Source organism: Setaria italica, chromosome IX (assembly GCF_000263155.2).
Source record: "Setaria italica strain Yugu1 chromosome IX, Setaria_italica_v2.0, whole genome shotgun sequence".
NCBI classification, from domain to species: domain Eukaryota; kingdom Viridiplantae; phylum Streptophyta; class Magnoliopsida; order Poales; family Poaceae; genus Setaria; species Setaria italica.
The window spans coordinates 19,065,468-19,093,169 of NC_028458.1; the positions used below are offsets into that span (position 1 = coordinate 19,065,468).

The 27,702-nt window shown below is 45.0% G+C and overlaps 4 protein-coding genes across 6 annotated transcripts in view; 2 read left to right on the forward strand and 2 right to left on the reverse strand.

Annotated features, from left to right (window-relative positions):
• LOC101762964 (cationic amino acid transporter 3, mitochondrial) overlaps nucleotides 1-7,113 on the forward strand; it is an 18,148-nt gene extending 11,035 nt beyond the window's left edge. Inside the window, exons 9-14 of one of the 3 annotated variants that reach the window (XM_004982988.3) lie at nucleotides 5,069-5,227; nucleotides 5,317-5,497; nucleotides 5,786-5,909; nucleotides 6,104-6,210; nucleotides 6,325-6,400; nucleotides 6,681-7,113. In XM_004982988.3, the coding sequence (XP_004983045.1) occupies nucleotides 5,069-5,227; nucleotides 5,317-5,497; nucleotides 5,786-5,909; nucleotides 6,104-6,210; nucleotides 6,325-6,400; nucleotides 6,681-6,816 (783 nt within the window). In that variant the 3' untranslated portion in view covers nucleotides 6,817-7,113. Of the gene's footprint in view, nucleotides 1-5,068; nucleotides 5,228-5,316; nucleotides 5,498-5,785; nucleotides 5,910-6,103; nucleotides 6,211-6,324; nucleotides 6,401-6,680 lie in introns of those variants that run through there. The other 2 variants (XM_014805859.2, XR_002675632.1) reach the window with 2 other exon arrangements.
• A 339-nt stretch (nucleotides 7,114-7,452) lies between these two features.
• Nucleotides 7,453-8,483, forward strand: LOC101763372 (50S ribosomal protein L28, chloroplastic). Its single transcript, XM_004982989.3, has 2 exons — nucleotides 7,453-7,686; nucleotides 7,979-8,483. Exons 1-2 carry the CDS (start codon nucleotides 7,497-7,499, stop codon nucleotides 8,209-8,211), a joined length of 423 nt encoding a protein of 140 aa, XP_004983046.1. The 5' UTR covers nucleotides 7,453-7,496; the 3' UTR covers nucleotides 8,212-8,483.
• A 7,241-nt stretch (nucleotides 8,484-15,724) lies between these two features.
• On the reverse strand, nucleotides 15,725-18,983 carry LOC101763780 (beta-glucuronosyltransferase GlcAT14A). The gene is made up of 4 exons (XM_004982990.3): nucleotides 18,061-18,983; nucleotides 17,858-17,933; nucleotides 17,499-17,626; nucleotides 15,725-16,608 (listed from the first exon to the last, which is right to left on the reverse strand). The coding sequence occupies exons 1-4, from the start codon at nucleotides 18,608-18,610 to the stop codon at nucleotides 16,091-16,093; spliced, it is 1,272 nt and encodes a 423-aa protein (XP_004983047.1). The 5' UTR covers nucleotides 18,611-18,983; the 3' UTR covers nucleotides 15,725-16,090.
• Nucleotides 18,984-26,154: 7,171 nt separating this feature from the next.
• LOC101763802 (flavonoid 3'-monooxygenase CYP75B4) overlaps nucleotides 26,155-27,702 on the reverse strand; it is a 2,618-nt gene continuing 1,070 nt past the window's right edge. The window contains exon 2 of the mRNA XM_022823409.1: nucleotides 26,155-27,102. Within this exon, the coding sequence (XP_022679144.1) occupies nucleotides 26,425-27,102 (678 nt within the window). The 3' untranslated portion in view covers nucleotides 26,155-26,424. The remainder of the gene's footprint in view (nucleotides 27,103-27,702) is intronic.

Sequence of the window (27,702 nt, forward strand, 5' to 3'; positions counted from 1 at the left end):
ACAGCAGACGTAGTCACACTTTATTTCTGGATTGAAACCACACCTATACCATAATAGCTTATGATTGGTCTGTAACCATTTCACTGCTTCTGATGATTCCTTCATCATTGATGCTATATTTTCATAGAATATGTCTTCTCTGTAAGCCCTTGCCGCAGGATATATCTGGCCAAACCCTCTATATCTATTCGAGAAATTTTTGACAAGATGATAAAAGCATTCTCTTTGCTCTGCATTTGGGAATACTTTCTTCACTGCATTCTCCAAGCCCTTACAAGCATCAGAACAAATAGCAAGGAGTGAATGGTCACCTATAGCCTTCTTTAATTGTTCCATGAACCAAGTCAGTTGTCTGTTGTTTCCGAAGCTATGAAGCCATAAGCGAGTGGATACATCCAATTGTGACCATCAACTGTTGTAGCTGCCGCCAATTGACCATTCCACCTTCCATTAAGTGCTGTAGCATCTATGCTCAAATGAGGTCTACAACCTTCCAAGAAACCATCAATGCATGGTTTAAGCGCACAGAAAAAACGGTGGAAATATACTTGACCATCCACTTGAAGTACCTCAATCTCAACGACACTCCCGGGACACCGCTTCATTACCTCGGCCTTCCACCTAAACAAGAGCTCAAAACTCTCTTCCCATTTGCCATAAACCTCTTCAAGAGCTCTTTCTTTACCCCGCCATACAGTGTCATATGCAATTTGACACTTGTGATCTGTCTGCAACTTCTTTTGCAATTTCTTAGCACCAATATTTGGATCATCTCTAAGGATACTCACAGCCTTGCTAGCTACCCACTTCAGACTTGGAGTTGTAGTTATCTGCCTCATGCTAGATACACATGTATGCTTATCGACTAAGACGGTTACCTGCAAAACAAAAAAAAGCAATGAGATTCATATTAATTTACATAAAAAGAAGAATTAATGAAAGAAAAAAAATTATTCACCTCCACAGTGCTTTGGCCTTTATGTTTGGTGCCATTTATCCTCCAAGGGCAAGAGCAATCTTCAACACCGGACTTGCAAAAAGCCCTATATCTCGTCTTACATGACTTCAGTTCCTAAATCAAACTCCTTATTGATTGCAAATTGCCGCACTGCCAACTTGAACTCCTCCATTGTTGGGTACACTGTTCCTAAATCCATTGATGGGTTGTTCTTGTCATATGAAATGACCATCTCACCCGGTATCTCATCACTAGTAGGAATGGCAGCACCACCATTATTTTGCCCAAGCTCATCATCATGCTCCTGCTCATCCATTGGGCAATCAAAGCCTTGTGCAGGTATATTTGTTGTGTCCTCCTCTGTCAAACCTAAAAGCTCACAAATCTGCGACTCACTCATAAGTGCAATACGACCTTCGTCATCATGTGTCTCCACTATTTGTATGTTATCCCAATCAATTCTTTTCATATTTTCCACTTGAGGCCTAAAACAATGAATTCATGTTTTACTACTGTCTACTACTACCGTGGTAAAAAAAAAACAGAAATATAGTGCAGCCGATACCTTTGCACTTCAAGAACAGGAATGTTGCACTCTATTGCCGAATGAGGAGCAGTGACCAGGGCACTAGGCGTCCCTATCATGGCCCCTGGCGGCGCGGGATGGGCAGTCGCTGCCGCAGCTAGGGCACCCGGCGCCATGGCCATGCCCCCAGGAGGCACGGCCAGGGCATCCGCCGCCGTGGCTACGGCACCCGGCGCTACGGCCATGGCCCCAGGCGGCGCGGGTAGGGCAGCCGCCGCCGCGGCAATGGCACCCAGTGCCGTGGTCATGACCCCAGGCGGCGGTTCTCCATCCATGGCGGATGCCAGGACCTTCGGTGCAACGAACGGCGGCATCCGGGGCGAAGAACACAGGCGTCCGGGGAGAGGAACGGCGACGTCCGGGGCGACCAACGGCGGCGCGTCGCGATCTCCCATCACGAGGGATAGGTGGGCCGACGAACGGCGGCGCGTCGCGATCTCCCGTCACAAGGGTGGGGCGACGAACGGCGGCGCGTGATCTCTTCTTGCGATAGAAATAGAAACGGAACAACAGGCCACGTCCAGGAAAAAAGACCTGACAGAAACAGGGCAGGGCAGGCCACGTCCAGGAAAAAAGACCTGACAAAAACAGGGCAGGGCAGGCCACGTCCAGGAAAAAAGAGCTGAGGGCAATATGGTCCTCTAATGCCAAAATACATGTATTTCATTTGGGAAAAGTGTTTTAAATGAGCAAATGTCATGTATAACGAAGTGACAACGTTTCGAGGGTCATTTTAGCGAAGTCGACGATAGGAGTCCTAAAATAGCGAAGCGCGTTGTTTGGAGTCCTAAAATTGCAATTTTCTCTAGAGGAGCTGAATATGCCACACCTTGACTTGTCTGAATTAGAGGCCCCCTTCTCTGAAGAGGAAGGGTGGAGGATCATCAGTGCGCTACCTTCTGATAAAGCCCCAGGGCCTGACGGACTCACTGGAAACTTCTACAAGGCATGTTGGCCTATCATCAAAGCGGATGTGATAGCAGCAATTTCGGCCATATGGAGTAGAAAATTGGGGAATTTTCATCTGTTGAACTCAGCCTACATCACCCTCCTGCCAAAGAAGGAAGAGGCCACAAGCATCAGAGATTTCAAACCGATAAGCTTGGTTCATTCTTTCGCCAAACTCATCCAAAAATCTTAGCCAACAGATTGGCAAGTCGGCTGGACCAGATGGTCTCCCCCAATCAAAGTGCATTCATTAAAGGTCGTTTCATTCAGGATAACTTCATGCTAGTCCAACAAACTGCACGTTTTCTACATCAACAGAAACAACCCCAAATCTTGCTGAAACTTGATATAACAAAGTCATGAAAAAATTGGGCTTTGGGCTGATATGGTGTGACATGATTAGTAGACTTCTAGCCTCGTCTTCCACACAGGTGCTGCTCAATGGTACTCCTGGAGAGAAAATTTTACATCGACGGGGTTTTAGATAGGGTGATTCTCTGTCCCTAATGTTATTCATCTTTGTCATGGATGTCTTGTGCTACATGGTGAACAAGGCCGCTGAGGAAGAACTACAACCTCTAGCTAGAAGGGCCTTGCAGCATCGGATATCCCTTTATGCAGACGATGTGGTGATATTTCTCCGGCCTTCAGCTAATGACATTAGTATCACGTGGATCTGTTACGTCTTTTTGGGGAAGCCTCGGGACTGAAGACCAATATACATAAGAGTAATGTACTACCAATTCAATGTAGAGATGAAGACAAGGAAACAATATAGGAACATCTCCCCTGCCAGCTGCTGGAGTTTCCTTGCAAATACCTGGGAGTACCCCTCTCCCTGCAAAAATTGACAAGGGCTCAAATCCAACCAATCATCGACAGAATAGCAGACCAACTTCCTAGTTGGAAAGCTGATTTGTTAACAAGAGCAGGGAGAAAAATCCTTGTACAGTCTGTGCTCACCTCTATGCTGATATACTTGATCATGGCTATGGACCTCCCACCTTGAGCCCTTAAAGCCATTGATAAGATCAGAAGAGGTTTTCTTTGGAAGGGGAGGAAAGATGTGAATGGCGGACACTGCCTGGTGGCTTGGCCCAAGGTCACGCGCCCACCGGAGCTAGGCGGACTCGGCATTTCTCACCTGCAGCATCTAGGTTGGGCTCTCAGAATGAGATGGCTTTGGTTGTAGAAAACAGAACCTAACAAGCCGTGGGCTATCTTCCCTATTCAAGTTCAACACTCAGTCAAGGCTTTTTTCTCAGTGGCCATCACTTCAGAAATTGGTAATGGCAAGAACACACTATTCTAGATAGACAGGTGGTTGCATGGTCAGAGCGTAGATAAACTTGCCTCCCACCTCTTTGGCACTGTATCCAAAAGAGCGAAGAAAAGAACCGTTTATGAGGCTCTCACAAAGATGAGGTGGATTGCGGATATACGAGGGGCACTCACAGTGGAGGTCTTGTCCGAATACCTTGGGCTATGGGATCTGCTATCTGAGGTAGTACTGCAGCCAGAGGTAGAAGACCTGCACATATGGCGCTTTTCGACTTTAGGAAGATATTCAGCAAAATCAGCTTATGAAGCTCTATTCATTGGTGCCACTCAATTCAAACCTTACAAAAGGATTTGGAAGAGATGCGCACTGGGCAAGTGTAAATTTTTCATGTGGCTAGTAGCACACAACAGATGTTGGACGGCCGATCGCCTTGCCAAGAGGAATTTACCTCACCCTGAGCGCTGCTCATTGTGTGATCAAGAGGAGGCAATTAATCACCTGCTGGTCTCTTGTGTCGTCACCCGTCAAGTATGGTTTAGCATGCTTCACAGCGTCAGCTTGCAGGCTTTAGCTCCTCAGTTGGAAGATTCCTCCTTTGATGATTGGTGGGCAAGGGTGAGTGGTACAGTGGATGGTCAGGTGCAGAAGGATCTTGACTCCATCATAATTCTGGTGGCCTGGTCTGTTTGGAACACGTAATTGTTGTGTCTTCGATGGCCTACCGCCTGATGGGAATGCAGTTCTGTCTTCCATAAGAGATGAAATGCACTTGTGGTGTATGGCTGGGACTCGAGGAATTTCACATCTCCTCGCCCTAGTGCCCTCACAAGAGCAGTTGGGGTCCTTGGTCTAGTTTGGGTCTTGGTGCTTTCGAAAAAAAGTTTCCTATATCAGATAGTTTAAGGGATATTGGTACAGGTTTGCCCAAAACAAAAACCTGTGCTGTAACTTTGGGTTTCTTTAAACCCTTCTCTTCTTAATATATTGATACGCAGTTCTCCTGTGTGTTCGAGAAAAAAAAAATCTGCCTATCTTGAGGGGAAGTTTTGTTATACTATGTGAAATTATTAGGGACCTCCTGGCAAATTCAGTTAAATAAAGAGTGGTATGTGGTCAGAGAAGGCTACCCACCAATTTTCCCAAACAAACTAACACAATAACAAAATAATGAATATGTTTATTTGAGGTAGGACTAGGAATTGGTCGTCGTATATTCCATTTGAGGAAGAAATGCTTATCCAGTTTTCAACCCTGACTGGCTGATCCTTGTTGTTTACATTGTGCTTTTGGTCAGCCAAGGATTATAATGGCGATGGCTAGAGATGGATTGCTCCCACCACTGTTCTCTTCTGTCAATCGACAAACCCAAGTGCCAATCTTGAGCACAATCTTGACTGGGATGTGTGCTGCTATCCTGGCTTTTTTCATGGATGTCTCCCAATTGGCAGGGATGGTAATGTGCTAATTATCATGTAAAAACGGTAGCATTGCTGTATTCAGAGACAGTCCAGGTGATAATAGTTTGTTGTTCTGTTTGTTCAGGTAAGCGTGGGGACCTTATTGGCGTTTACTATGGTTGCCATTTCTGTTTTAGTAGTAAGATATGCTCCTCCATATGAGATGCCAATGGAAGTGGCTCTTGCAGGAACACCTGAGTCACTAACTTCAGATTCTAGTCACTCAGAGCAGGATGAGCAAAATCTGGAAGATCCTTTTGGCAATGGTAACGGGAAGATTAGTTTTCTGTTAACTATCAAGTTCAAGTTATAGCTGGAATTATGCTTGCCCTTTTTTAGCTTGCATTCACACTGTAATGAGGTGCTGACCGACAAGTTGGCTTGCTTTGTTATTTATTTGTATTTTGCATATGAAATGCTTGCAAGTTATCTGCGCCAGCAGATGATACTTCAGACATCATATTAAGGCATTCCTAGTTTTATGTTCATGATTACTGGGATGCTCTAATTTCTTTTCTGACTTTTTTCTTTTCTGTATCTGGAATTTATTCAAGAAGCACCATATGCCAGTGAGAGAGACAGCAAAGTAAGGCAACAGAAAGCCATAAGAAGCATAGTATTGATATGCCTTGGGGCCATCGTCTTCGTTTTTGCGGTTTCTTTCTCCTTTTTGCCGTTGTAAGTGATAGGTCTCCACCACCTGTATCCCAGTGGCCACCCTTTCAAGTCTGGTTCTATAATGTGCAAACAAAGTAATTGGACACTGTTCCTGGGACAGAAGAGCACAGCCAGAATTGCATTATCATTGTATTATTGTTGTTGTTGTTTTGCAAGGAAAAGGCAACATCCTGATCCTGTCTTGCTTTCTGTAGTTATGTGCGAATGACTGCATGCACCATAGGCGGGCTGCTAGTGTTGGGTTCTTCTATTGTGCTTTTGTGCATTGGGCAAGACAAGAGATCTTTGGGACCAACTGGAGGTACAAGCTAAAGGACATAGGCATTTAGCAGTTCCATAAACTTGGTGAAGTTTGAGTAAGAAATCTGGTATTGCAATTCAATACAATCTCAAATGTCGTCTTTGTTTCTCCTAGGTTTCATGTGCCCGTTGGTTCCATTGCTTCCAATTTGTTGCATCATCATCAACGGATACCTGCTTATGAACCTTGGGTAAGAAATGTGGTTTATAATCATCTTTTTTTTGTTTATCTTTTATGCTTTTGCAATTTGTGCAGTCTGCTATTGTCTGAACTGCAAATTTCATGACAGTCAGTTTATCAAGCAACAAACATAATTCTTTCAAGCTAATGTGCAATTTTATGAAACCAGACAAAACTTAGCTGTTTAGTTTACAGATATGGAGATATCAGAATGTATGGATAGCTACCTATGCTTTGTGGGAATCCTGAAGATAATGTTGGCCTCACGTTTCAACTCAAAATGATTGCAGGAGTCAGACATGGATTCGTGTTTCCATATGGATGGCGGCTGGTGCGCTCATATACTTCTTCTACGGCCTGAAGCATAGTTCACTGGCAGGCATGGCCTACCATCGCATATCACCTTTGCAGTTCAACGTTGGGTAGAATTCTTTTGCATTTTGATAGGAGAGAAATGATGAGTCCGAATGGTGGCTACAGCAGCTGTTTGAAGAAGCAACAAGAGAAATTCTGAAACTCTGAACCCTCAGGAGTGAAGATGGACAGACACATGTATGAAAGAGGCACAACAATACGCAGTATTGTTTTTTTCTCTGTCAATTTCACAAAGTACTGGAAAAATTTACCACTGTAAATTTCTGTTTCTTTTGGAATAAGAGGGAAATTACAGGAGGCATTCATTATTTGACAAGAATTCTTTTTCTATGAAGCTCTTTCCATGCATATCCCTTCTTGAGTTCTTGTTTGTGGCTCCTTTTGGGTTTCAGCTCTATCCTAACTTGATCGGGACTAAAGGCTTTTGCTGTTGTAGCAGCTCTTGTTCATGCATTATATATTAGTCTCTCTTTTTTCAGAAGGAAATTTTGCATGTTTTTCCTTATTTTTTGGAATTTTAGGGGATTCTTTTTTTTTTTTGGAGTGGGGAAATTGTGCACGGGTAGTTTCCCTGGGCCCATAATCACAAGAGGTGGAGGTCCAAAATGGGCCGGGTCGAAAGAATCTTCTTGGGCGGGCTGGCCTGCTTCCTACCTAGTGGACCCTCTCTCTTCTTATCCCTCCCTCTTGCTTATCCAACGCACCCATTCCATTCCGTCCATCCATCCACCATGGCGACCGCCACGCTGCTGAGCTCCTCCTTCGCCATGCCCGCCGCCGCCCGGAGGGCCTCCTCCTCGTCCTCCACCTCCCTCGGCTTCGCCACGTCACAGCTCGCCGGCCTCTCCCTCTCCGCCGGCGCTGCCACTTCAACCGCCATCGCCCCCCTCCCCAAGAGGCAGTTCCAGCCCATCGTCGTGCGTACGTCTTCGATTTGCTTTGCTTCGTTTCTTGTTCGTTTATTTCCCTTCCTACCAACGAATCTTCAGCTGACTGGGTTGCTCCATTCTTCTCTGCTATCAGCTAGTTCTCCAGTGGCATTGTTCAATTCAATGCCTAGCTGCTCCGCCCATTTCAATTTCAATCCTATTACCAAAAAGTTCACATCCATCAGTTCTGACCTGCATCTGTGCAACAAGCAGGATGATAATTAGGGTAATTGCCATTTGATTAACGAGATGATGAAGTTTTATGTGTTGTTTCTTTCATTCAGGCCGGGTGTGCCCCTTCACTGACAAGAAGACGAACCGGGCGAACAAGGTGTCCTTCTCCAACCACAAGACGAAGAAGCAGCAGTTCGTGAACCTGCAGTACAAGAAGCTGTGGTGGGAGGCCGGCAAGCGCTTCGTCAAGCTGCGCCTCTCCACCAAGGCCCTCAAGACCATCGAGAAGCACGGCCTCGACGCCGTCGCGCGCAAGGCCGGCATCGACCTCAACAAGAAGTGAGACGAGCTTGAGTAGTCAAGCCAGTGGTGGCGGTATGGTCAGCCCGAGCAATCTCGCAAAGAGATGCCACTAGCTTAGCCTTCATGGGTCCTCTTTCTCAGTGTCTGCTACTGCTGTTCATTCAGTCACACAGTATATTTCCTTTCCTTTCCTTTGTAATTTGATTTGCATCCAACCAATGTAGGCTGATCGAGGTTGCATATATTTTTGTTCTCATGGAGGGAGTTGAGGTTTCCTCCTCTTGATCAATCTTGTCCCATTTTTGTGATCGATTTGCAGAAAGTTGACTGATCTGATCTGATGAATTCGCTGCCAATGAAGTAGTTGAAATGGGATGGGTTTTGATTTTGAATGGGTTGGCATGCATCTTCTCCTAGAGGGGAGATGGCCATGCGTGCATTCTGTCTGCACTTGTTTGCAGCCTGCACGGCTGCACCTACCTTCTATTCGATCCCATCTTGCATCATTTACCTGCTGGCTGCCTCCTGCAAGCAGCAAAGGAGTATGCATCAAATTTTGGCTGCTAGCCTGCTATTAGTATTAGTTGAGGTAGATGAGAGGTCTTGTGCCCCGTATCTAATGGCGAGATGACATTTTAGTTGAGGTTTAAGAAAGGGAATGCTTGTTCTTGCAAAATACTGTAACGACTGAATAAAACCTGAAGAAAACAGGCCCAATTATCTCATTCATTTGTAGCCTCCCTCTAAAGTGGAGTGTGGCACTAACACTATGACTGGAATAGGTTGTAGGAGGGAGGTTGATCTTTCTTTTAGATGGGGTAAAAAGGGTCTTTGCAAAAAGGTTTTATTGTGTTTTGGTCATTTGGTGAAATGCCTTTGTTGGACAACCTTTTTGCAAACCTTCCACCATCAGAATTTTAAGAGAAACTCAAATGGCAGAGAAATTACACCTCTTGGTGGCTAGAACATTGAAGCACAGGAGTCTGAACTCTAAAAGATGTCAGGAACTCAAGGTAGGCGGACTCGTCTGTAAGCACAGCCTCATTTGTCCTTGCAGTTTTACCAACCATTGTAACGGTAAAACGGGCTGTCACGGCGCACTTGTGTTTCTGTGGTGGCAGAGGGAAATCACTCACAGCCCTCGCCGGAGCTGAGCGACATCTCCGGCCTGCCCCGGCCTCTAGTGGGCCGTTTGGTTGGATTGTCTCCGACAGCCCAGATGGAGGGGCCGTGAGCAAAGTTGCAGAGGACAAACTTTGCACTGGGCTCCCTCGATTGCGTGTCCAACAGAACATGGAAAAAAACGTGTGAAGCGGCGCAACGAGCTCCTCGACGCGATTTTTTTAGTTATATATATATATATATTTTACGAATTTGTAGAAATAAATAGGTGATCAAAAAATTTGAAGAAATGGACCCCATTATCAGATAACGGCAGCAGGTACGCTACCGCCGGTTGCGTTGTGTGGAGGCAGCTATAGCCGGTTCTAACAGCTATAACTTGGTTTATTTTTATTTTGTTTTCGTGTAATTTTTTCTCATAGTTAAAAAAATATCAAGTTACATTGGAAGCACTAAATATTTATATATGTCACTGGTTACAATATGAAACTTCCTAATTTGAGAGGGTTAGAGCGCTTCGAGGAAATAATTGAAAATGAATTAACTTCCGATCATTAGATACATAGTTGTTTCCAGTGAAATTACAACAGGTAGAAACAAAATTGTGCACAACATACGAACACCAACAACTCTAGAGTGAACAATTAATTAATTAATTATAGATTGCAGTGGCATGTGTGACACGGATGCTATCCTAAACATGTGCCATTGCTAAACCTAACATACCTTAGGTAATTGAAATAGCCGGGGATAGAGCCATCTCTACTTTCTAGTAGAACTGGCTTTGCAAGAGCTGGGAGGGTCTAGCCTCATAGTAGGCAGCACCCCCAGAGGATAGCGGAGACGGGGGGCGATCCTTGTTGTGGTGGTAGGGGCACTTGCACTATAGATTGGTACAAACCAAGTCACTTGTAATGTTAACCGTCCAAGGATTTGCATCAACTTTGGATGAAGATCCTCCACCTTACGCTCGAGATTAAAGATCTTGCACTTGAGGTAGTGGATGTACTCTTGGATTGACTCAGGAAGTGGAGGATCGACTCACTTTGCATAGCGGCAGTTTCCTTCGTCGAGATAAGACTGAACGTGATGTTAGTTTGTAGCATGAAAAGGTTAGGAAGAGTAAGGAATAACTGGACTCATCAAGCCATACGAACATAGAAAGAAATGCCAGCTTCCATCACCATAGCTATCAAACAGCTGGACGACACAAGCCACGCTTTGGTGATACATTAGCCATGCACCATGGCGGTCGTCGTAAGGCCTAAGAGAGTTTGGAGCGGCGTAGTTAGCCCTGTCAAACATAGGGAAGTCGTCAAGGGGTGTCTCATACTCCGTTGGACCAAAAGAACCTGGCCAAGTGATGGTGGGAATAGGAGCATCAACTCCTCTGGCATATGGTGTACAACAGGGCATGGCCAAGTGATGGTGGGAATAGGAGCATCAACTCTCTGGCATATGGTGTACAACAGGGCAGGGACGTGATCATACGATGCTTCGTATGTACCCCACTTCATCTCCAACGCTTTCTGCTTAGCTCGGTAAGTTTGTGGTAGCTAATCTTGTGCTTGAACTTCTCCTCTATGGCACAAACAATCGACTTGGGCTCGTAGCTAGGATTCACCACTATCTGAGGATACATGTATTGAGCAACAAAATCAGTAGTGAGGTTGCGGTGTTGTCCTTCCATTTCATCCAGCAAGCATTGGTGCTCCACCACTCTAGTCACCCCCAATAATCCTTCCACTTCCCCTTGTATGTGTGCACCCTAAACAGGTAATTGCTTCTAACACAACACACATCATACACTGTCGGGTTGCTCTTCACCACCCTGAATTGCAGTTGCAAAGATAAAGTGGACCAGCGCTTCACAGCTGTCTTCACCTCATCCCTACTAGGATACAAAGCACCCACACAAATCTCATTCTTCATGTACTCCTAAGGGACATTTTCCTCTTCATTGATTGGAATGGTCATAAGTTGACTAGTTCCATGGGACAGGGTTAGCATCATCCTCATCCGATGAGTCATCATCCATAGCACCAAGGTCCTCTTCTCCTTCCCTCTCTACCTGCTCAACTAACCCAGGGATGTCTTCCCCCACATCAGCCTCGCTATTTGGCTCACGGGGTGCCTCTTTATCCTCTGCATCTCCTTCTTCTGCCCCATCTTCATTATCTTCTTCAATTTGCCCATTAGTAATCTTCGTACCTTCCTCGCCTCTAACTTCCCCACCTCCCACTTCTTCTTGCAACTGACTGCTAGACCCAATCTTCTGGAACACTTCAACAAACAATATTAGCGGTAAACCGTGCTGAGCACAAGCATTTACATAGGCTCTCCAGTTCTGGGTTCCTTCGAGCGGCATCAGCTCTCAAAATATTATGTCAGGTCGAAACCTCATTACAGCCCTAACAGACAGCTCAACTTGATCTCTATCAAGATTGAAAGCCTTAAATAGCCAATTACATATTGAAGCTCAAGTCCTCCCTTTTGCTCTTGGTAATTGTTTGGAGAACGACTGAAATTCAGACAAATCTACCCTTTCTGGACCATATCTAACCTCCCCCTACCATAGAATACTTGGAAAAATAAACTTTCCGACATGCCTGTCATATACACGACATGAATAGATATTATTACTAAATGTTCTTAAATTTAACTCCAACAACACCTACATTTCAACAACTATATAAAGATCTAACTCATGCATTGCAAATAATAACAGTAATCTAAATATATCAACAAATTCCGAAAAACTAAATATTACTAAATTTAACTAACCCTAATCGACAGACAATATTACTAAATATACACGACATCAACAGAGAGTATTACTAAATATTACTAAATTTAACTAACTCTAATCACACCTACATTTCGAAAAACTATATAAAGATATGCACGACATGAACACAAACTATAACTAAATGTAATAATTTCAACTTAAAAAAAACACGTACATTCTGAATAACTATATAAAATATAACTCATGCATTGCCAATAATATTCATCTTAAATTTATCTAAATAAATCAACAAGCTAAATCCACTATACCAACAAACCTATATTTTTCTACGTCTCATATAAACACCTAGATTTCATCTAATACTAAACACTACACTATTTATATAGCATATCAACTACTACATCTACTAACTACGAGTTAAGCTAAACTGGGAGATTTCTAATAATACCTCAAACGAAGTGAAGATTTGGGCTCCATTCTCCACCCTACTCCTCTCCTCCCTCCCTTTCTTTCTCTTCTCCTCCCTCCATTTCTTCCTCTTCTCTCTCGGTTCCTCTCCTCCCTTTCTCTCTGGTTGGCATCCGAATGAAGCGCACGGCTCCACCCCCGGCCGCTCCGCTCATTTTAAAGCCGGGGTCAGCTACCACCGAATCAGGCGGCGGTAACAAATCCCACTCCCGCCGTTTGAATTGGCGGCGCTTGTTACCGCCCCCTGATCCGACGGAAACCGGATACCGCCGTGCCATCTGGCGAAAACAGCCTCATCCCACGCGCCCCAGCAACCCGTGTGCCGCCTGCTGGATCAGACGACGCTAAGCGGATTTGGTAGCTGACGTGGCGCACATGCAAAGCTACAGCCGTTTCACCCGGCGGTAGCCGTTTGATCTGGTGGCAGGGGTTCATTTCTGCAAATTTTTGGATTGCCTATTTATTCTGCAAATTTGTAAAAAAAAATATAAATAAAAAAAATTCCTCGACGCCGTGGTGACAACTTGGATCAGAGTGGAGTGCACTCCGTTTCGCAACAATGATCGGTTCGATGGAACATCAGGTTCTCTCTTCCAGAAGAAAAATGTCGGTTGGTCTATCCCTTTTGCTCAAAAAGACTGGCCACGGCCCACGGCATTCACTTGTGGCAAAGCAATGGCCACACGCGTTCTCTTTTCTTGCTTGAGTCAAGGTACATCGTTGATGTGCTATAGGAGCTAGGCGGTCAAAATGAAGTTCATGCTCTGCACTATGTAATCTTCACGCAATCTGTTTTTATATGGTTGTACCAAAGCAACCATGATATGGAATTCCATCGTCAAAACTTCAAATTTCTAGCTAGAAACTTCTGCAGAACTTCATAGATCGGGCGCACCAAGATTCTTAAATGAATTGTTGTTGTGTACTAGTCCATCAACCCGTGCTCCCGCACGGACTAATATTTTTAAAACCTATTGAATCTGAAATTAAACTCTTTGCTAATAATTAAAATTGGTTACATACTACTCTCATTTTTTCAAAACTTCAATATAATACTCATATAGGTATATATTTATCTTTATCCAGTTGTGATTGATTTTTAATTTAGCACTCTCACCGTTTTAAATTACTATTCATTTTATTTTTTTCTAGATACATAGCTTTTGATACGCACCTAGACATGCTTGTCTAGCTGCGTATCAAAAGCTATATATCTAGAAAAAGCCATATCAAAAGCTATGTATCTAGAAAAAGCTAAAACTAATAATAATTTGGGACGAAGGGAGTAATTACTCTAGGGCCCGTTTGGATCCTTGGAATTGAATTCCATTTTAATAATAATAATTTAGACACAAATTAATTAAAATAATATAATTGTATGTGGAATATATTTGTTATTATTGTTGGCCATATGTGAGAGATACTTATGTGCTGCATTTCTGCTACATGGAAGCGAGTCAAAGAGCGCGCTTTAAGAATTGAATTCCATTCTAATAATCATAATCTATAGAATCAATTTCCATCTCCCACCCTATGAATTTAACATAGGCTTATATCTAAACTTTGGAAAGTTGTGGAATCCCACATTCCAAGATAAATTAGCCTACTCCATTAAATAGATTCCAATTCCTTCAAAATGAAGGGATCCAAACGGGGCCTAGAAGTTTTTTGATCCACATTCACACTTTTTTTTTCATTTTGTATCGCTCCTCCATACATTGTGTTTAGCATAAAAATCAATATTTTTAATCAATTCCTCACATACATGTATAAATAGTGACACTCATAATGTGTATATACTTTAACTTAGTATTTCTATATAGGTAATTTAAAATCATATATTAGTTTACTTTTGGACATTTCTATATGATGCACATGAAGATAATTAGATTGAGATTTAGGTGTTTACTTTATGTTATTTTTAATAACAACATACCTGGATAACTTAGATACAAATTTAGAATGACATTTTAAATTATGCTATATGTATGAGTAAATTGGATGAAGATTATTAGGTTACTTTTGATTATTTTTTTAATGGCTGACATTAGTAATTTAGATGTAGGATTAGAGTTTATTTTGAATATTTTCATAATGATAGCGGTGGGTAACTTTTAAGAAAAATATAAGAGATCAATGACTATGATTATTATAGTTTACATGATTGGTGATTGATATTTTTGATATTTTTGAGAATTTTAGGATTTGTATTTTTTTCTAGCCTGTCTCGTGGGAACTAATGCGGAGTTTCTAGTGAAAAAATGAGACCATATTACTACCAAACTATTACAATGAGCTACATCTCATTTGTTAAATATTCGAACACAATACTTATATAGATTTATACTTATTATCTTCATCCGATTGTTCGATTGTGATAGATTTTAATTAGTAATTACTCTATAATATCTTCATCCATATTTATAATATTTAACTTTTCACTTTGCATCATAGGTACATGCTTGAATTTGTTTAATGGACTCTAACTTTGAGCTATAATTTTAACATAGAAACCTATATTCTCATCACTTGCTCTGTATCTTTATAAATGGTGATGCACACATCATGCGTATATACCTTAGTTATTATATCATTAACAATAGTGTAAGAAATAGATGATTTAGACTCATATATTGCTGTATATTTTTAATTAAGGTGATTGGATTCAAATGTACCTCATGTTATTTTTAATAATGCGCATATGTGGGTAATATAGATGCAAATTTAAGGTGTTACTTTAAGTTCTTTTAAGTATTAGTGGTGGGAAATTTAGGTCCAAATTTAGAGGATTATTTAAATATTGTTTATAATAGTATGAGTGGGTAATTTTGATGAAGATTAGGGGTTACTTTAGTTGATTTTATATAATGACATAGGTGGGTAATTTTTAGGAGGTTACTTTATGCTATTTTTATAATGGTATAGGTGTGTAATTTTTTAGAAAACATAATAGATACAATTGCTATGATGATTTGAGTGTACCGATTAATGGCAAGATGTTTTACTTTTTTTAGAATTTCTAGGATTTCTCTCTTTTTCTAAAGTGTTCACTTAGAAATTATTTCTAGTTGAAACTAATTCTAGGTGGTTTCACCTGGAGGCTTCAAAATGAACCTTCGAGATACTTGTCTAAAGGACGAAGCTTTGACCAAGCGCCGGTGAAATATTTTCACTGTATCTGTAACGAAAATTTAGGTGTTGTTGCAACACAAAATACGGCAAAAGGCTGAAACATTGCATGTTTGTGCAGAGAGACGGGCACCAAGTACTTCATCAGGCAGTTCTACCCTGTACACAGAGTTGTAAAGTTTGTTTGCTGATACGAGAGTGAAGTACACAAGCTGAATGTTAGCTCTGTCAAACTAATGACCTTTTCATTGCTAATAATCAGCCCATAACTGGTAGCATTCCTGAAACTAGCATTCTGTAAAGGCTGCACTATCTCTCTCTACTTCAGAGTTTCAGGAGTCTTCTCTCTTCTGAACCAAAATTGCCTCCTCGAATTCATGTCGTTCCTTTTGCTATACATGACATGTTTGATCAGAATTAGAGACCGCAAAAATAGAATTGTGTAGTGATCTCATCTACACTGCTGCTTCCTGAAATTCTTTGGAGACAGCGCCTTGCGGAGCAGCGCCTTGAGCCGCCGGGACCCGGCGCCGGCCTTGACAGCGCCCTCCCTGCCAGGCTCCTGCGGGTTGCCGCAGAGCGCCGCGCCCCCCTCGGAGCACCACCCGCCGTAGGCGAACTGGCCGGGGTCCCGCCGCCGGAGGATGTCCCGGTCGATCCGGTCCAGCACCGGGTCGCCTTCCCTGAACTTGCGCGCGAAGGGGACGCCGCTGAGTAGCATCCGGCGGTAGTCCCTGGCAGTGAGGTAAAGCGGGTGCTGCTTCGGCGGGTTGTCCCACCGGATGAAGTGCAGGTCGTGGTTCACGGTCGCGTTGCGGAACCGCCGCGAGTTGCAGGCCACCGTCTGGAAGTAGAACTCCGGCGAGGAGATGATGTTGGCGTGGTAGAGGAGGAGGGTCCGGGGGAGGTTGTCCCAACCCATGGTCACGTACTCCGCGAACGGCCGCGACAGCATCGTCCACGCCGACCCTGCAACATTCAGTCATCAGCTTTGCCGGCAAGTTCAGGAATCAACATGTTCATGGAATCATTGAAGATATTCTTTCTTTGTTGAAACAAGGAATCATACAATTCTTTCTTTTCATACAATGTACAGGAATTTTACGGTTTTCAGTACTATATGGTTTCTCTGAAATTGGTACTGAATCTGCTTGGAGTCCCGGCAAGATGGATGTCGGCATTCCTGCCGTTCCTTGGAAGCAAGCGCTAGCAAAAGAAAACCGAGATGGAAGCAGCTTTCGCTTTGCCGTTGCCAATGCATCGGCACATTGGTTTGTCTCGCTGGATTTGCGAGCTCCAATGCATAAACAAACCAAGATCACCGCTGGTTCAGATCTGGCAGAGTAATCAACTGCGGTTAGCTGCGATCCGTACGCGAACTGCGCACAGCCTCACCTGCTCCATTGACTAGACGCCATTCCAGATAAGATTCTTTCTTTTTTTTTGCGCTGGAATTCGTCGGTGCTGCCGATCACAGGCCGGCTCACGGCCCACATGAACTTGCTAATGACTGATCAACTGTCGTCTTCCGTGACTTCGAGTACAGGTAATGTCTCATCAGAGCAGCAGCTACCGGCCGGCGGCATCATCCGTGTGACAACAGAGAGAATAGGCGGAGAGTACGGAGCCGTACCGTCCGATCAACAACCGGTTTGACGAAATATGCTGTCCTAATCGGCCGCTAACACGCAATATCATTGTGCACCACACGGCCGTTCGATGCACTGGAAGCTTCCTACGGAAACAGTTCAATTCTCGCATGAATCGGCGGCTCGCGAGAATGCGAGTGCAAGAAGAGTTTTAAGGCGAAAATCGAGGAGCTGGTTGATGGGTTGAGCGTGGAAGACGATGGCACGCACCTGTGTAGAGCTTGAAGGCCGTGGGGAATCTCCGGAGGTTGGTGGAAATGTTCTCCGGCCGGAGGAGCTCCGCCCGCCCGTCCTCGTACAGCGCCGTGTCCAGGATCACCGGCCGCGCCCGCTTCTTTCTGCAGAGCTACCATCAGTTTAATCCCCTGTCAAACGCTTGCATTCTCCCATTCTTCCCCCCAAAATGTCTCAAAGCATTGTCGAGCAAATCGAAAAATAAAAGATGATGAACAAAGGAGGGATTCTTGTTGCTCTTTGGACTAGAGGATTGATGATGATCATTGCAGTCCTAACACAGTTCTCTTGTTGCAGAACGAGTAGTAACTAGTAAGTAGCATATGAGTTCTTACATCTTCCAGCCGAGGTGGCTGGTGTGCTGGATGAAGTTGAGGTCCCTTGGCAGCCCGGCGAACGCCTCCATCATGTCTGCAGGCGAAATTTCCAAAAAAAAGAAGATTTCAACACCAACAGCAAAGCAAGCATATAATCACCCGATTAATCAATCAGCACACAATTCGCAACCAGCAAACTGTAGAAATCAGCAAGCCATTACCGTCCTGGGTGACGAGCGGGTAGTCGGATGCGCTGAGGTTGACGAACCAGTCCCAGCGGCGGCGGAGGCGGAGCAGCAGCGCGACGGCGTGCAGCGTGGTGGTGAGCATGGTGGGGCCCCGGTAGGTGACGAGATTGGGCCTGCCGACGATCCACACGTTGCCCGCGGTCGCGTACACGCCCCGCCCGGACACGAGCTCCGCCAGCCGGCGGTGCTCCTCCGCGGGGGCCTCCCGGTCCAGGTGCAGCAGGTAGCTGTTGGCCGGGTGGTACAGCGCCGCCAGCAGCCGCGCCGCGCGGCCGGCGTCCCCCGAGGACGCCGAGATGAGGTACGCGAACGAGACCGGGTACCGCGGCGCCTCGCCGGCGGCGCCGTCGGAGGCGGCCAGCGATGAGAGGAAAGGCCAGCTCTTGGGGCCCGCGCCAGCGCCCGTGAGGAGGAGCGACGGGAGGAGGAGGATGGAGGCGACGAGGAGCGCCGTGAAGGCGGCGGAGACCAGCAGCTCCCGCCGGCCGCCGCCCAGCCCCATCACCCGCGCCCGCATCGCCATGCACGCATCAATCTCCCTGCTTTCCCTCGCTCTCCCCCACCTAGTAGGCAAGTACCAACTACCAACCAATCTCTTCACTCTCTCAATCGATCGAGCGGTCAATCTGTGGATTACTCGCGCAGTCTAATAGCTCGAAATCAATCAATGGGGACTTGCACAGTGAGCCCGAGATCTACGACCTGTGAACAGCACTGGAGGTGGAGGAGGAGGAGGATGGAGAGGGTGGCGTGCGATGCTGCGATTGGCTCGAGCGTTTGGGAGAAGTAAAGGAAAGGCCGGGGAGGAGGAGGAGGAGGAGGGAGGTCGCTGTCGGGAGGAGGAGGAGGATCGGATTTCACCTTTCACATGATGATAAGGTGAGAGAGGTGGCTGCACTGACTTTTCTTGCTGTTATTCTATTCAGCGCTGCAAATCATTTGGACAAGGGTGGTGGGTTTACGCTTTCCAGAGTGCTTCCCGCCGATCATCGCATTTCGCACCAGATGCTTGCCCCTCCAAAGTCTGCATCTTGCTGAAATCGAAACGTTGAGGATGACAATTATTTGCACACAAAATTCTCTGAATTCACCATCTAATTTCGGGGTGCCTGTGCCTTGCAGTCTTGCCCTGCGGGCCGCAGTAGGGCCGGGACATATCTATAATTCTATGCATCTCTTTGCTTAAACTCCAGACAATAACGCCCTTTTTTTTTCAGAAAAATCTCTCAAGACGACATCTCAAAGAGAAGGGAACCTGCAAGGCTGCAAGTATAGTAGCATGTGTATCGCCACGACATGGACAGAGCACGGAGCGGCGGTTCGTTTCTGCCTGGTGGTCGCTGGATTTGTGATCGTGAAACGAAGGCGCGTGGGCCTAGACGAGATCTCTCTTGTGGACAACACCTCATCAGACAGGATCGGACCCGAAAGCGGCACGCTGCACTTCTCATCAACTTGTCCATACTCCATAGCACCTATCTCGCGCCTTTTATATACTAATAAGTTCAAATAGGACCAGTGCGATAGTTAAAACTAATTGTATACTGAAAATAACTTTATCTATGATATGGATAGTATATAAATCGTGTATGTAGTATAAAAGTATCATAGAGAAAAAAAATATAAATATCATCACTATAATAGTCTTTTACACTAACATAAAGTCTACGCCCCGTTTTCTCACTGACTTATTTTTAGTACCCGTCCCATCGAATGTTTAGATACTAATTAGGAGTATTAAACGTAAACTATTTACAAAACCCATTACATAAGACGAATCTAAACAGCGAGACGAATCTATTAAGCCTAATTAGTCCATGATTTGACAATGTGTTGCTACAGTAAATATTTGCTAATGATGGATTAATTAGGCTTAATTAGGCTTAATAGATTCGTCTCGTCGTTTAGATTCCACTTATGTAATGGGTTTTATAAATAGTCTACGTTTAATACTTCTAATTAGTATCTAAATATTCGATGTGACATTTGCTAAAAATAAGCTAGTGGAAGAAAACACCCCCTACGAAATCATTCTACAGGATCACAAGTACGATGCACTAGCAGGGAAATGTTTCGCTGAGCTGAGCGCCCTGCAGCCCCCGCGCCGGTGCTGGTCCGGCACCGGCGGCCAGAAAAAACACACAGTTCCACAGATCGGCGGTGTTTCGCAAAGAGGACATGCTCCCCCGAGGAGCTTTCTAGGAAGCTACGGGTCACACGTAGTACTAATTTCCGCAGGCGTGCCAGTATACATTCGTATAGAAATTTGGAAGAACACACAAAGAAATATCCAATGGCCACTGTTATATGGATCACCCCCCCGCACCACCTCTTCTCAGATAAGCGACGCGCAGATCACCGGTCGCCATGCAGAGGATGACACACGATTTGCTGCATCTAAGCACGACAGCTACAACTGCACTCCATCTGGCGCCTCCCGTCCCCACGCTCGCAGCACGACCTTGATGGATGCCCAACCATGACATCCACGCCGCCACCGCGGTCGACCAGGACTCCGGGTTGGCCATGTCGCCTTGGTAAGTCCGTTTCATGCAGTTGCCAGGGAAAAACAAGTACTGGCTCCTTCCGGTGCTCCGGCATCAAACCCGACGCAGCGTAGCAGGTCTGCAGCGGCCCTCTCTCCCTCCTTGCCGAGGCCGTTCATCCTCATGCTGCAAATCCTCGATGAGTCCACGTTGCCCGTTCCATGTGCCGCCCTGCTTCCCCTTCGCAAGGTGAATCCCCTTCTTTGGTTTAGCTTTTTTATTCGGATCTCATAGCCCAATGTATCATCGAATCTTTTCCAGGACTACTTGGTCAATTCCCAGTTTGTGCCTAATCGATCTAGGACATCATGTCGTGCACTACTTATTTGGATTCTAATGGAAGTGTTATGATTTGCAATAATTGACCGTCTGCAGAGCATGATTCCTGTGTGACCATGGAGTCCATCATTAAGAAGATTCTGAACGTTCTTCCTTGGGGTGCTGTGCGTATCGTTGCTAGGTTTTATTGGAAGAAGAAATTAATTGAGCCATCACATTCCTCAGCTCCACATCAAGCCGGGATGAAATTGCTAATGGCAAAGTTTCTGTTTGGTTTTCTTTCTAGCTGGATGGTGGCATCAGCCAGGGATGTCTTCATGCAAACAAGACAAAAGGAATGGTTAATGTTTGCTCTACTTCATCTCCTTCAAGTTTTTTATCAATCCAGAATTCAATTATGCTTCTTGATTTGTTATATCTATGTTAAAAATGTTTGACGCACTGTATCAGTGATCGGAGAGAAAAATCTTGACTTGCTCGAAATTGGTAGTACTTGAACTGGGATCCATTGCAATAACTAATAGATATACAGTAGCATCTCTATATGCTAATTGCTTCATGTGCTCACTTCTCAGATCTGCATAGCGAGGGAGAGAAAAATCTTGGCTTGCTAGAAATTGGTACTTAACAGAGATCCATTACAATAACTATAATAGTTTTATTTACAAAACGAATTTGGAAGTTCGTGGCCCAATGGCTGTCACACGAAAGCCTGCAACCTGGTCAATGGAAACACAGCACAACGGCCATAGAATGGTGGACCAATATCACATCCACAACAGGGATCCCGCGTAAAGCGACCAGAAGCCTCACCCTCCTCATTATGTGGGAAATATGGAACGAGCGAAACTCTAGAATCTTCCGCCACCAGGGTTCTCCAACGGCATCGCTAATGGCGAAAATCAAATCCTCAACCAACCTTTGGATAGCAGCGGGAGCGAGAGATCTAGCGGGCCTTCTCTTCTAAACATAACACTATGTGTGCTTTTTTCCTTTCTGTCTTCCTTCGTTTTTTCTTTCTGTCCGGTTAGCCGGCTGTAACCCTTCTTTATCAATGAAATAGGCACACTCTCGTACCCTTTCGTTAAAAAAAATAGTTTTATTTACAGTAGAATCTCTATATGCTTATTGCTTTATGTGCTCACTGCTCAGATCTGCATAGTGAGGGAGAGAAAAATCTTGACTTGCTATAAATTGCTAAGAGAAACTCTATTTTGTACAGTGAGACAGGTTGTATGCATGGCATCATTTATTCTGTATTTTTTTGCTTTCAATTTATCTCACCTCTTTGTGCAAAATTATGGAAGGGAGAAGAAAGAATGACAAAAGAATGGCAGATCAAAGCAGCAACCAGTGAGCAAGCACAATTGGTAAGCTAAATTTCCATTCTGTTTGTATGTTCCGAACCTGGCGGCTGCTCAAAAAACGTATGGACGGAGCTGCGGGCTATATCAGTGTCTGAGCTAATGCAAAATAAAATGGATGCAGGTGTTGTGGCAGTGTTGTGCAGGCGTCATAATCTGAAGGCTGCCATGCGCATCACCGGGAAGCCAGCCTGCAAAATCCAAGGTGAGGCATGTGGTTATGGCATTAAAATCCCATTCGTGATGTGCATGAGTTAAATGTTCGTTTGGATGGCTTTGTTGCTCATGCAGATGTCACCGATCTAAAATCTGCCATGCAATCCGCCTCTCATGCAAACACGTCTGTGACCAAATTCTATTTTATTACGTGCTTACCTTTTCACTTCATGGCATCTTAGCTTTTATGTAGTCCCAACTCCAAACTTGAGGCCTCTCATGGTATAATAGCTTTCACGGTGCAATTTCTAGGATCAAAGAGTGCCACCCATTTTGACCTTTCTGGTTTTCAGCACATAATGTATGCCATTGAAATTTAATTGGCAGCTAACTGAATTTGGATTCATAGCTCATGTATCTGATCATGAATTATTTGGAGAAAATCATGAATCTGTCCAGCCCTTTAAAACAAAATTCAGGTGAGGTCTTATGAAGGTATGTATACCTGCATTCCTTACCTAAACATCTCATATGGTTCTCTGATTTTGTCATTGCTAAAACATAGTAAAGCTTGCTCTTCAATTTTGTCAATTCGTTCATGTAAATTTGGATGATTTCAGGCATTGTCACATAATTATAATGGTTGTATTGTTGCCTTCCTTGGAAATAACTTATTTTGTTGGAATATCAAATAAATTTGAGTGTAATGGTTAGTTCTTGCAAACTCTACACAAAAGATGACAATTGCAACTACTTTTGTGTAATTCTAGGCTGGCAGCGGCAGCAAACGGCCGTGGACGTGTTGTGCTTCCTGGGCCCTAGTTTGGCTCTGGCGGCGGCAGTGATGGCCGGACGTCGGCGGATCCGGCCCCGCTTTGGCCGATTCCGATGCCCCGCTGGTGGATCTACGCGTCCTCAGTGGCTTCTAGCGGCGGTGGTTGCTTATTGATGGAGGTGGTCGGCCGGTCACGGTCGCCTGGACTCGCAGGGAAGCGGCTGAGATGGCGGTTGGTGTTCATCAGGTTGTGCTGGTTCTCAGGCGAAAGTCATGCTCGGTCTTTGACTGTTGCCGGCAACGATGGTGCCATGGTGCATTTCCTTCTTGAAGGCGTTGTCGTGGGAACCTCAACCTCCCATGACATTTACTGGTGAAAACTAAAGAACTGATGGTTCAGCGGCAGCGACTTCTTGACGTCGCTTTCCTCTTGGGGTGTCGCTTTGGAGTCTTGGGGATGGCAGCATCAGGGTCAACTTGGTGGGATGGTGGTGCCCGATTTGGTCCAGGTGTGATTGGTGGAGTTCGTGGTCGAGATCGACTCAGTGCGGTATCTACGAGACAAGAGATCAGCAAGCAGCGCGTGTCCATTAGATAGGACAATCTCTACATCGAAAAGTTTATAAGAAGACAGAAGATATAAAGAGCTTGTTGCTGCACTAGACCATAGCAAGGTTGAAGGAAGACTTAGAAAAAGTTTGAAGCTTAGCCTTTGTAGCTTTCATTCTTAGTCTCTTTCTTTCTTGCTTTTGAGTTCCTCAATGTGAGGCTTCGAGTCTAAGTACTCATGTATCTTCTAGCCTTGTGGCCAATTTTGTTTCTATGTGGTCATAGTGAATTAATGTTCAAGACCGGATATTTTTCTTAATCTAAAAAAAGTAAAAAGTAATTAGTGAATCTTTTATTACTTCAGCTCCTAATTTTTATGCTTTCTCTTGGTGCCACACTTAGGCTTATGTTGCAGCAGGTCATGCGGTTCAAGGATGAACAAGTAGAACTGTTCAGAGAGAAGGTTCTGCACTCGAAAATGGTGTGGTGAAATGTTGGTTGACCATTGAGCCTTTCAAGCATGCGCAAAGCTACATCTTGTTATGTCAGAACATTTCTTGTTGTGAAATGTTGGTTGGGATTGTGTTGAGAAAGCAAAGCAAGCGCATTGGGGGGTGGTTATGGCCTTCTCTAAATTGCTTGTACCATCAATGTGGCGATGTTCACCTCAGTTTACCCAACTTATTGACAGCGGCACCAGTTTATTTCATGTCTTATTGAATGTCACGTGACATTTTTTTAATTTCATTGACTTTTCATTAACTTTTGCACCTAATAGATACTACTGATAAGGTCTACATTCATCTTTTGATGGTTTGTTTTGTATTACCAAATATTTGTTTGATTTGCAGTACTAGATATGTGACCGTGGCGTTAGCACGGGCCTTATACTAGTTCACTATAAGTTTACACAGTACAATTTCCCACTGTATATTGCGCCAAGTAGCATCTGACAATCAGATCGGATTGTGTGGCTTTTGGATCCTGGGGTCTCGAGAGGCCTCCAGTTAATTACATCCGTAGCTTTGGGCTGCAGAACACCTCCAATTAAACTATGGAAGCAGTAGACTTATGCTCATGTTGTACTCAGGAGGTTTCTCCTTGTGTAAACTTGTGAGATCATCGGCTAGACTGCTGGGTCATATGCCGGTACAAACTCTTTGATGGCATATACGTATGCACTTGTGCTAGCTTTGCCAATACTGTGGGACTTAGATCTTGTTTGGATCTAGTAAGCTTTAGAAACTTTCTTTTAACTAGCTAAAATTTAGTTAGGGTGTTTAAATCAGCTAGCTAAATAATAGTTCAAGATGTATATGTCTATTCTACCCCTCCACTTTAGATATTTTTTCTGAGGAAGGTGGAGGGGCAATTTAGTCTTTAGCAATTTAGTTAGATTTAACCAGCTAAAGGAATCTTTAGGCAGCTAATTTAGCTGGATCCTGTTTGGATCATAACAGCTGAATTTAGCCAGCTAAGATTTGACTGCCAAACAATACATTAGAATGATTTTGATTTTGATTGTGCTGAAGTGATCAACCGGACTGCAGCGTCAATGGCCACGAAATGGGCCGCAGTTAGCTGTTAATAGCAGCATCAGCTCATGGACTTGGCCCAGCTCAATTTACAAGATCACAATACATATGATTATCTGTCATTTCAGTGGCCTCTTTGCTTGCTGATTAATAATGCGTGTAGAAATTTGCATGGCCCTGTAGCATGACGTTGTTAGCTTGTGCTTAATTCTTTTTCATGTTGGCATGCATGATGCATCTGGTTATCTGGTAGTATTACAAAGGGATCGGAAAGTCCATAGGTTCGCCGGGGGCTCATCTACTGCCGGGCTGTTGCCTGGAACGACATGCTCATCATAATCTGCCACGTGCGTCATCATGATGGAGAGAGTTATCTCCGGCCGTCGCGCTCGCCGAGCTATCGGGCTCGCCGGAGTAGTTTCGGCCGGTTGCCATTGCCGCACATCGCAAGTTTGCTGATCTGCACTCTGCAGTTGCAGTGGAATAGGTGCTCGTCTGCACTGCTCTTTTGTCTTGTACGACCAAACTCATCTATCTCCGGCTGCCGCTACACAATGCCGATCGAGGATGTTTCTCTTGCCGGGCTGCCATGCCACCGCTTACATCCCTGAGAAGGGCGGCCGGAGAATTCTCCGTCGAGCTGCCCGCCGCCGTGCCTCCCAAGTGCAATTGCCGCCGGCTGGTTCAGTATGCTGCAGTTCTGGCCTGATGAGATGGTCGCGGGCCTCGCCGTTCCGGCACTGGTGATGCTGATCGCCGTTTACCAATCTATGACTAAACATATGTATTATTGGGAAAAAGGACGATTTTCTTCACAAGGCATGTATTTTCAATCTACTCAATAGTTGAAATAAAAATGCAAATGCATTCAAACAATCACAAAAACTTTATATTAGTTTGATGCTAGCTCATGGTGCAATGCTCAGCTAGTTAATAACAATATTAGGTCGTTACAGAAAGCATGCCAATCGTACGTAAGGACGTATTAGAGCAATATATAGTACAACATCAAAGTGAACTACTAATGAGCATGGACTTTATTTGACACAATAATGCAACGGAGGCCAGTGCAGATAGATGCCTCATAACATAACTTGGAGCACAGCATGCATTTCTCGATCTATCTTGAGTTTTTATGCAATTTCGTATGCCAATGGGAGCAACCTGGGTACTGGATGAACCATCAACGGCACCGCCCGCTGCAGCAGCAGAGTGAAGGCCTCTTCCATATCCAACTCGTCCGGAGTTTGGCCCGCCGGCATCTCCCAGTCAAACGCGTGCACCAGGGTGGCGCTAGCGAGCGTGACCATCCGCAAGCCCCAGCTGAGTCCCGCGCATATCCTCCGCCCCGCGCCGAATGGTATGAGCCCGAAGTCACCCCCTTTGACATCCACATCCGCATGCGACCCACCCGGGAGGAAACGGGCTGGGCGGAACTCCAGCGGGTCAGGCCCCCACAGGGCCGGGTCGCGCGCGATGCCCCACACGTTGACGAGCAGCTCCGATCCCTTGGGGATGCGGTAGCCGGCGACCTCGCACTCCGCCGCCGCCATGCGCGGCAGGGAGAGCGGCGTGGAAGGGTGCAGCCGGAATGTCTCCTTGATGACGGCGTTGAAGAAGGTCAGGCGCGGGAGGTCGGACTCCGACAGCAGCCTGCCGCGGCCGACGACGGCGTCCAGCTCCGCCTGGGCCTGCTTGAGGATGGCCGGGTGGCGGATCAGCTCGGCTAGCGACCACTCCACGATGGTCGACGTAGTGTCAGTCCCCGCCACGAACAGGTTCTGGCCGGCCGGCGGCGTTTGTTTGTCGATCAACAAGGCATGACGACGGACATACATACGCACAGAGTGAGCTAGCATCTTCATACATATAACATAACCACAGCAGGAAAAGGAACGTTTATTTCGTACGTTTTCTTATCTACAGTACTTGTCATATCGGCATTTTAGCTGTTCAGGTGTCACTGCAGATGATAGTGACAGTGCGAGCCCATCGTTGTTGGCTACCTAAATAAAGTTTGGATTTGCCATGCATGGTCCACGTTAATTGAAGAAATGGTTTCTGTTGGATCGCTGTCACTGGAAGGTGGGTTAGGTTAGGGGGCGTTTTCTTCCGGTGACTTATTTTTAGCACGTGTCACATCGAATGTTTAGATGCTAATTAGGAGTATTAAACGTAGACTATTTACGAAACTCATTACATAAGTGGAGGCTAAACGGCGGGTGAAATCCGTGATCTTCAATTGAGCCTGGTTGTTCCATCCTTACCATGATCACTGAGATACACTGCGAAATTCCACCTATTGTTCCAATATGACGGACCAGGAGTTACCTTTCAAGATCTCACAGCAGCATCGTTCTTTTCTGAGTCAGTTGTTGGCAAACCTTCATTCGACCAATGCAAACGATTTT

Coding starts and splice junctions, on each gene's coding strand:
- LOC101763372 (XM_004982989.3), top strand. CDS start 7,497: ATGGCGACCGCCACGCTGCTGAGCTCCTCCTTCGCCATGCCCGCCGCC. Junction 7,687..7,978: donor GTTCCAGCCCATCGTCGTGC/GTACGTCTTCGA, acceptor TCTTTCATTCAG/GCCGGGTGTGCCCCTTCACT.
- LOC101763780 (XM_004982990.3), bottom strand. CDS start 18,610: ATGGCGATGCGGGCGCGGGTGATGGGGCTGGGCGGCGGCCGGCGGGAG. Junction 17,627..17,857: donor AGCCACCTCGGCTGGAAGAT/GTAAGAACTCAT, acceptor GTAGCTCTGCAG/AAAGAAGCGGGCGCGGCCGG. Junction 16,609..17,498: donor GGCCTTCAAGCTCTACACAG/GTGCGTGCCATC, acceptor TGAATGTTGCAG/GGTCGGCGTGGACGATGCTG.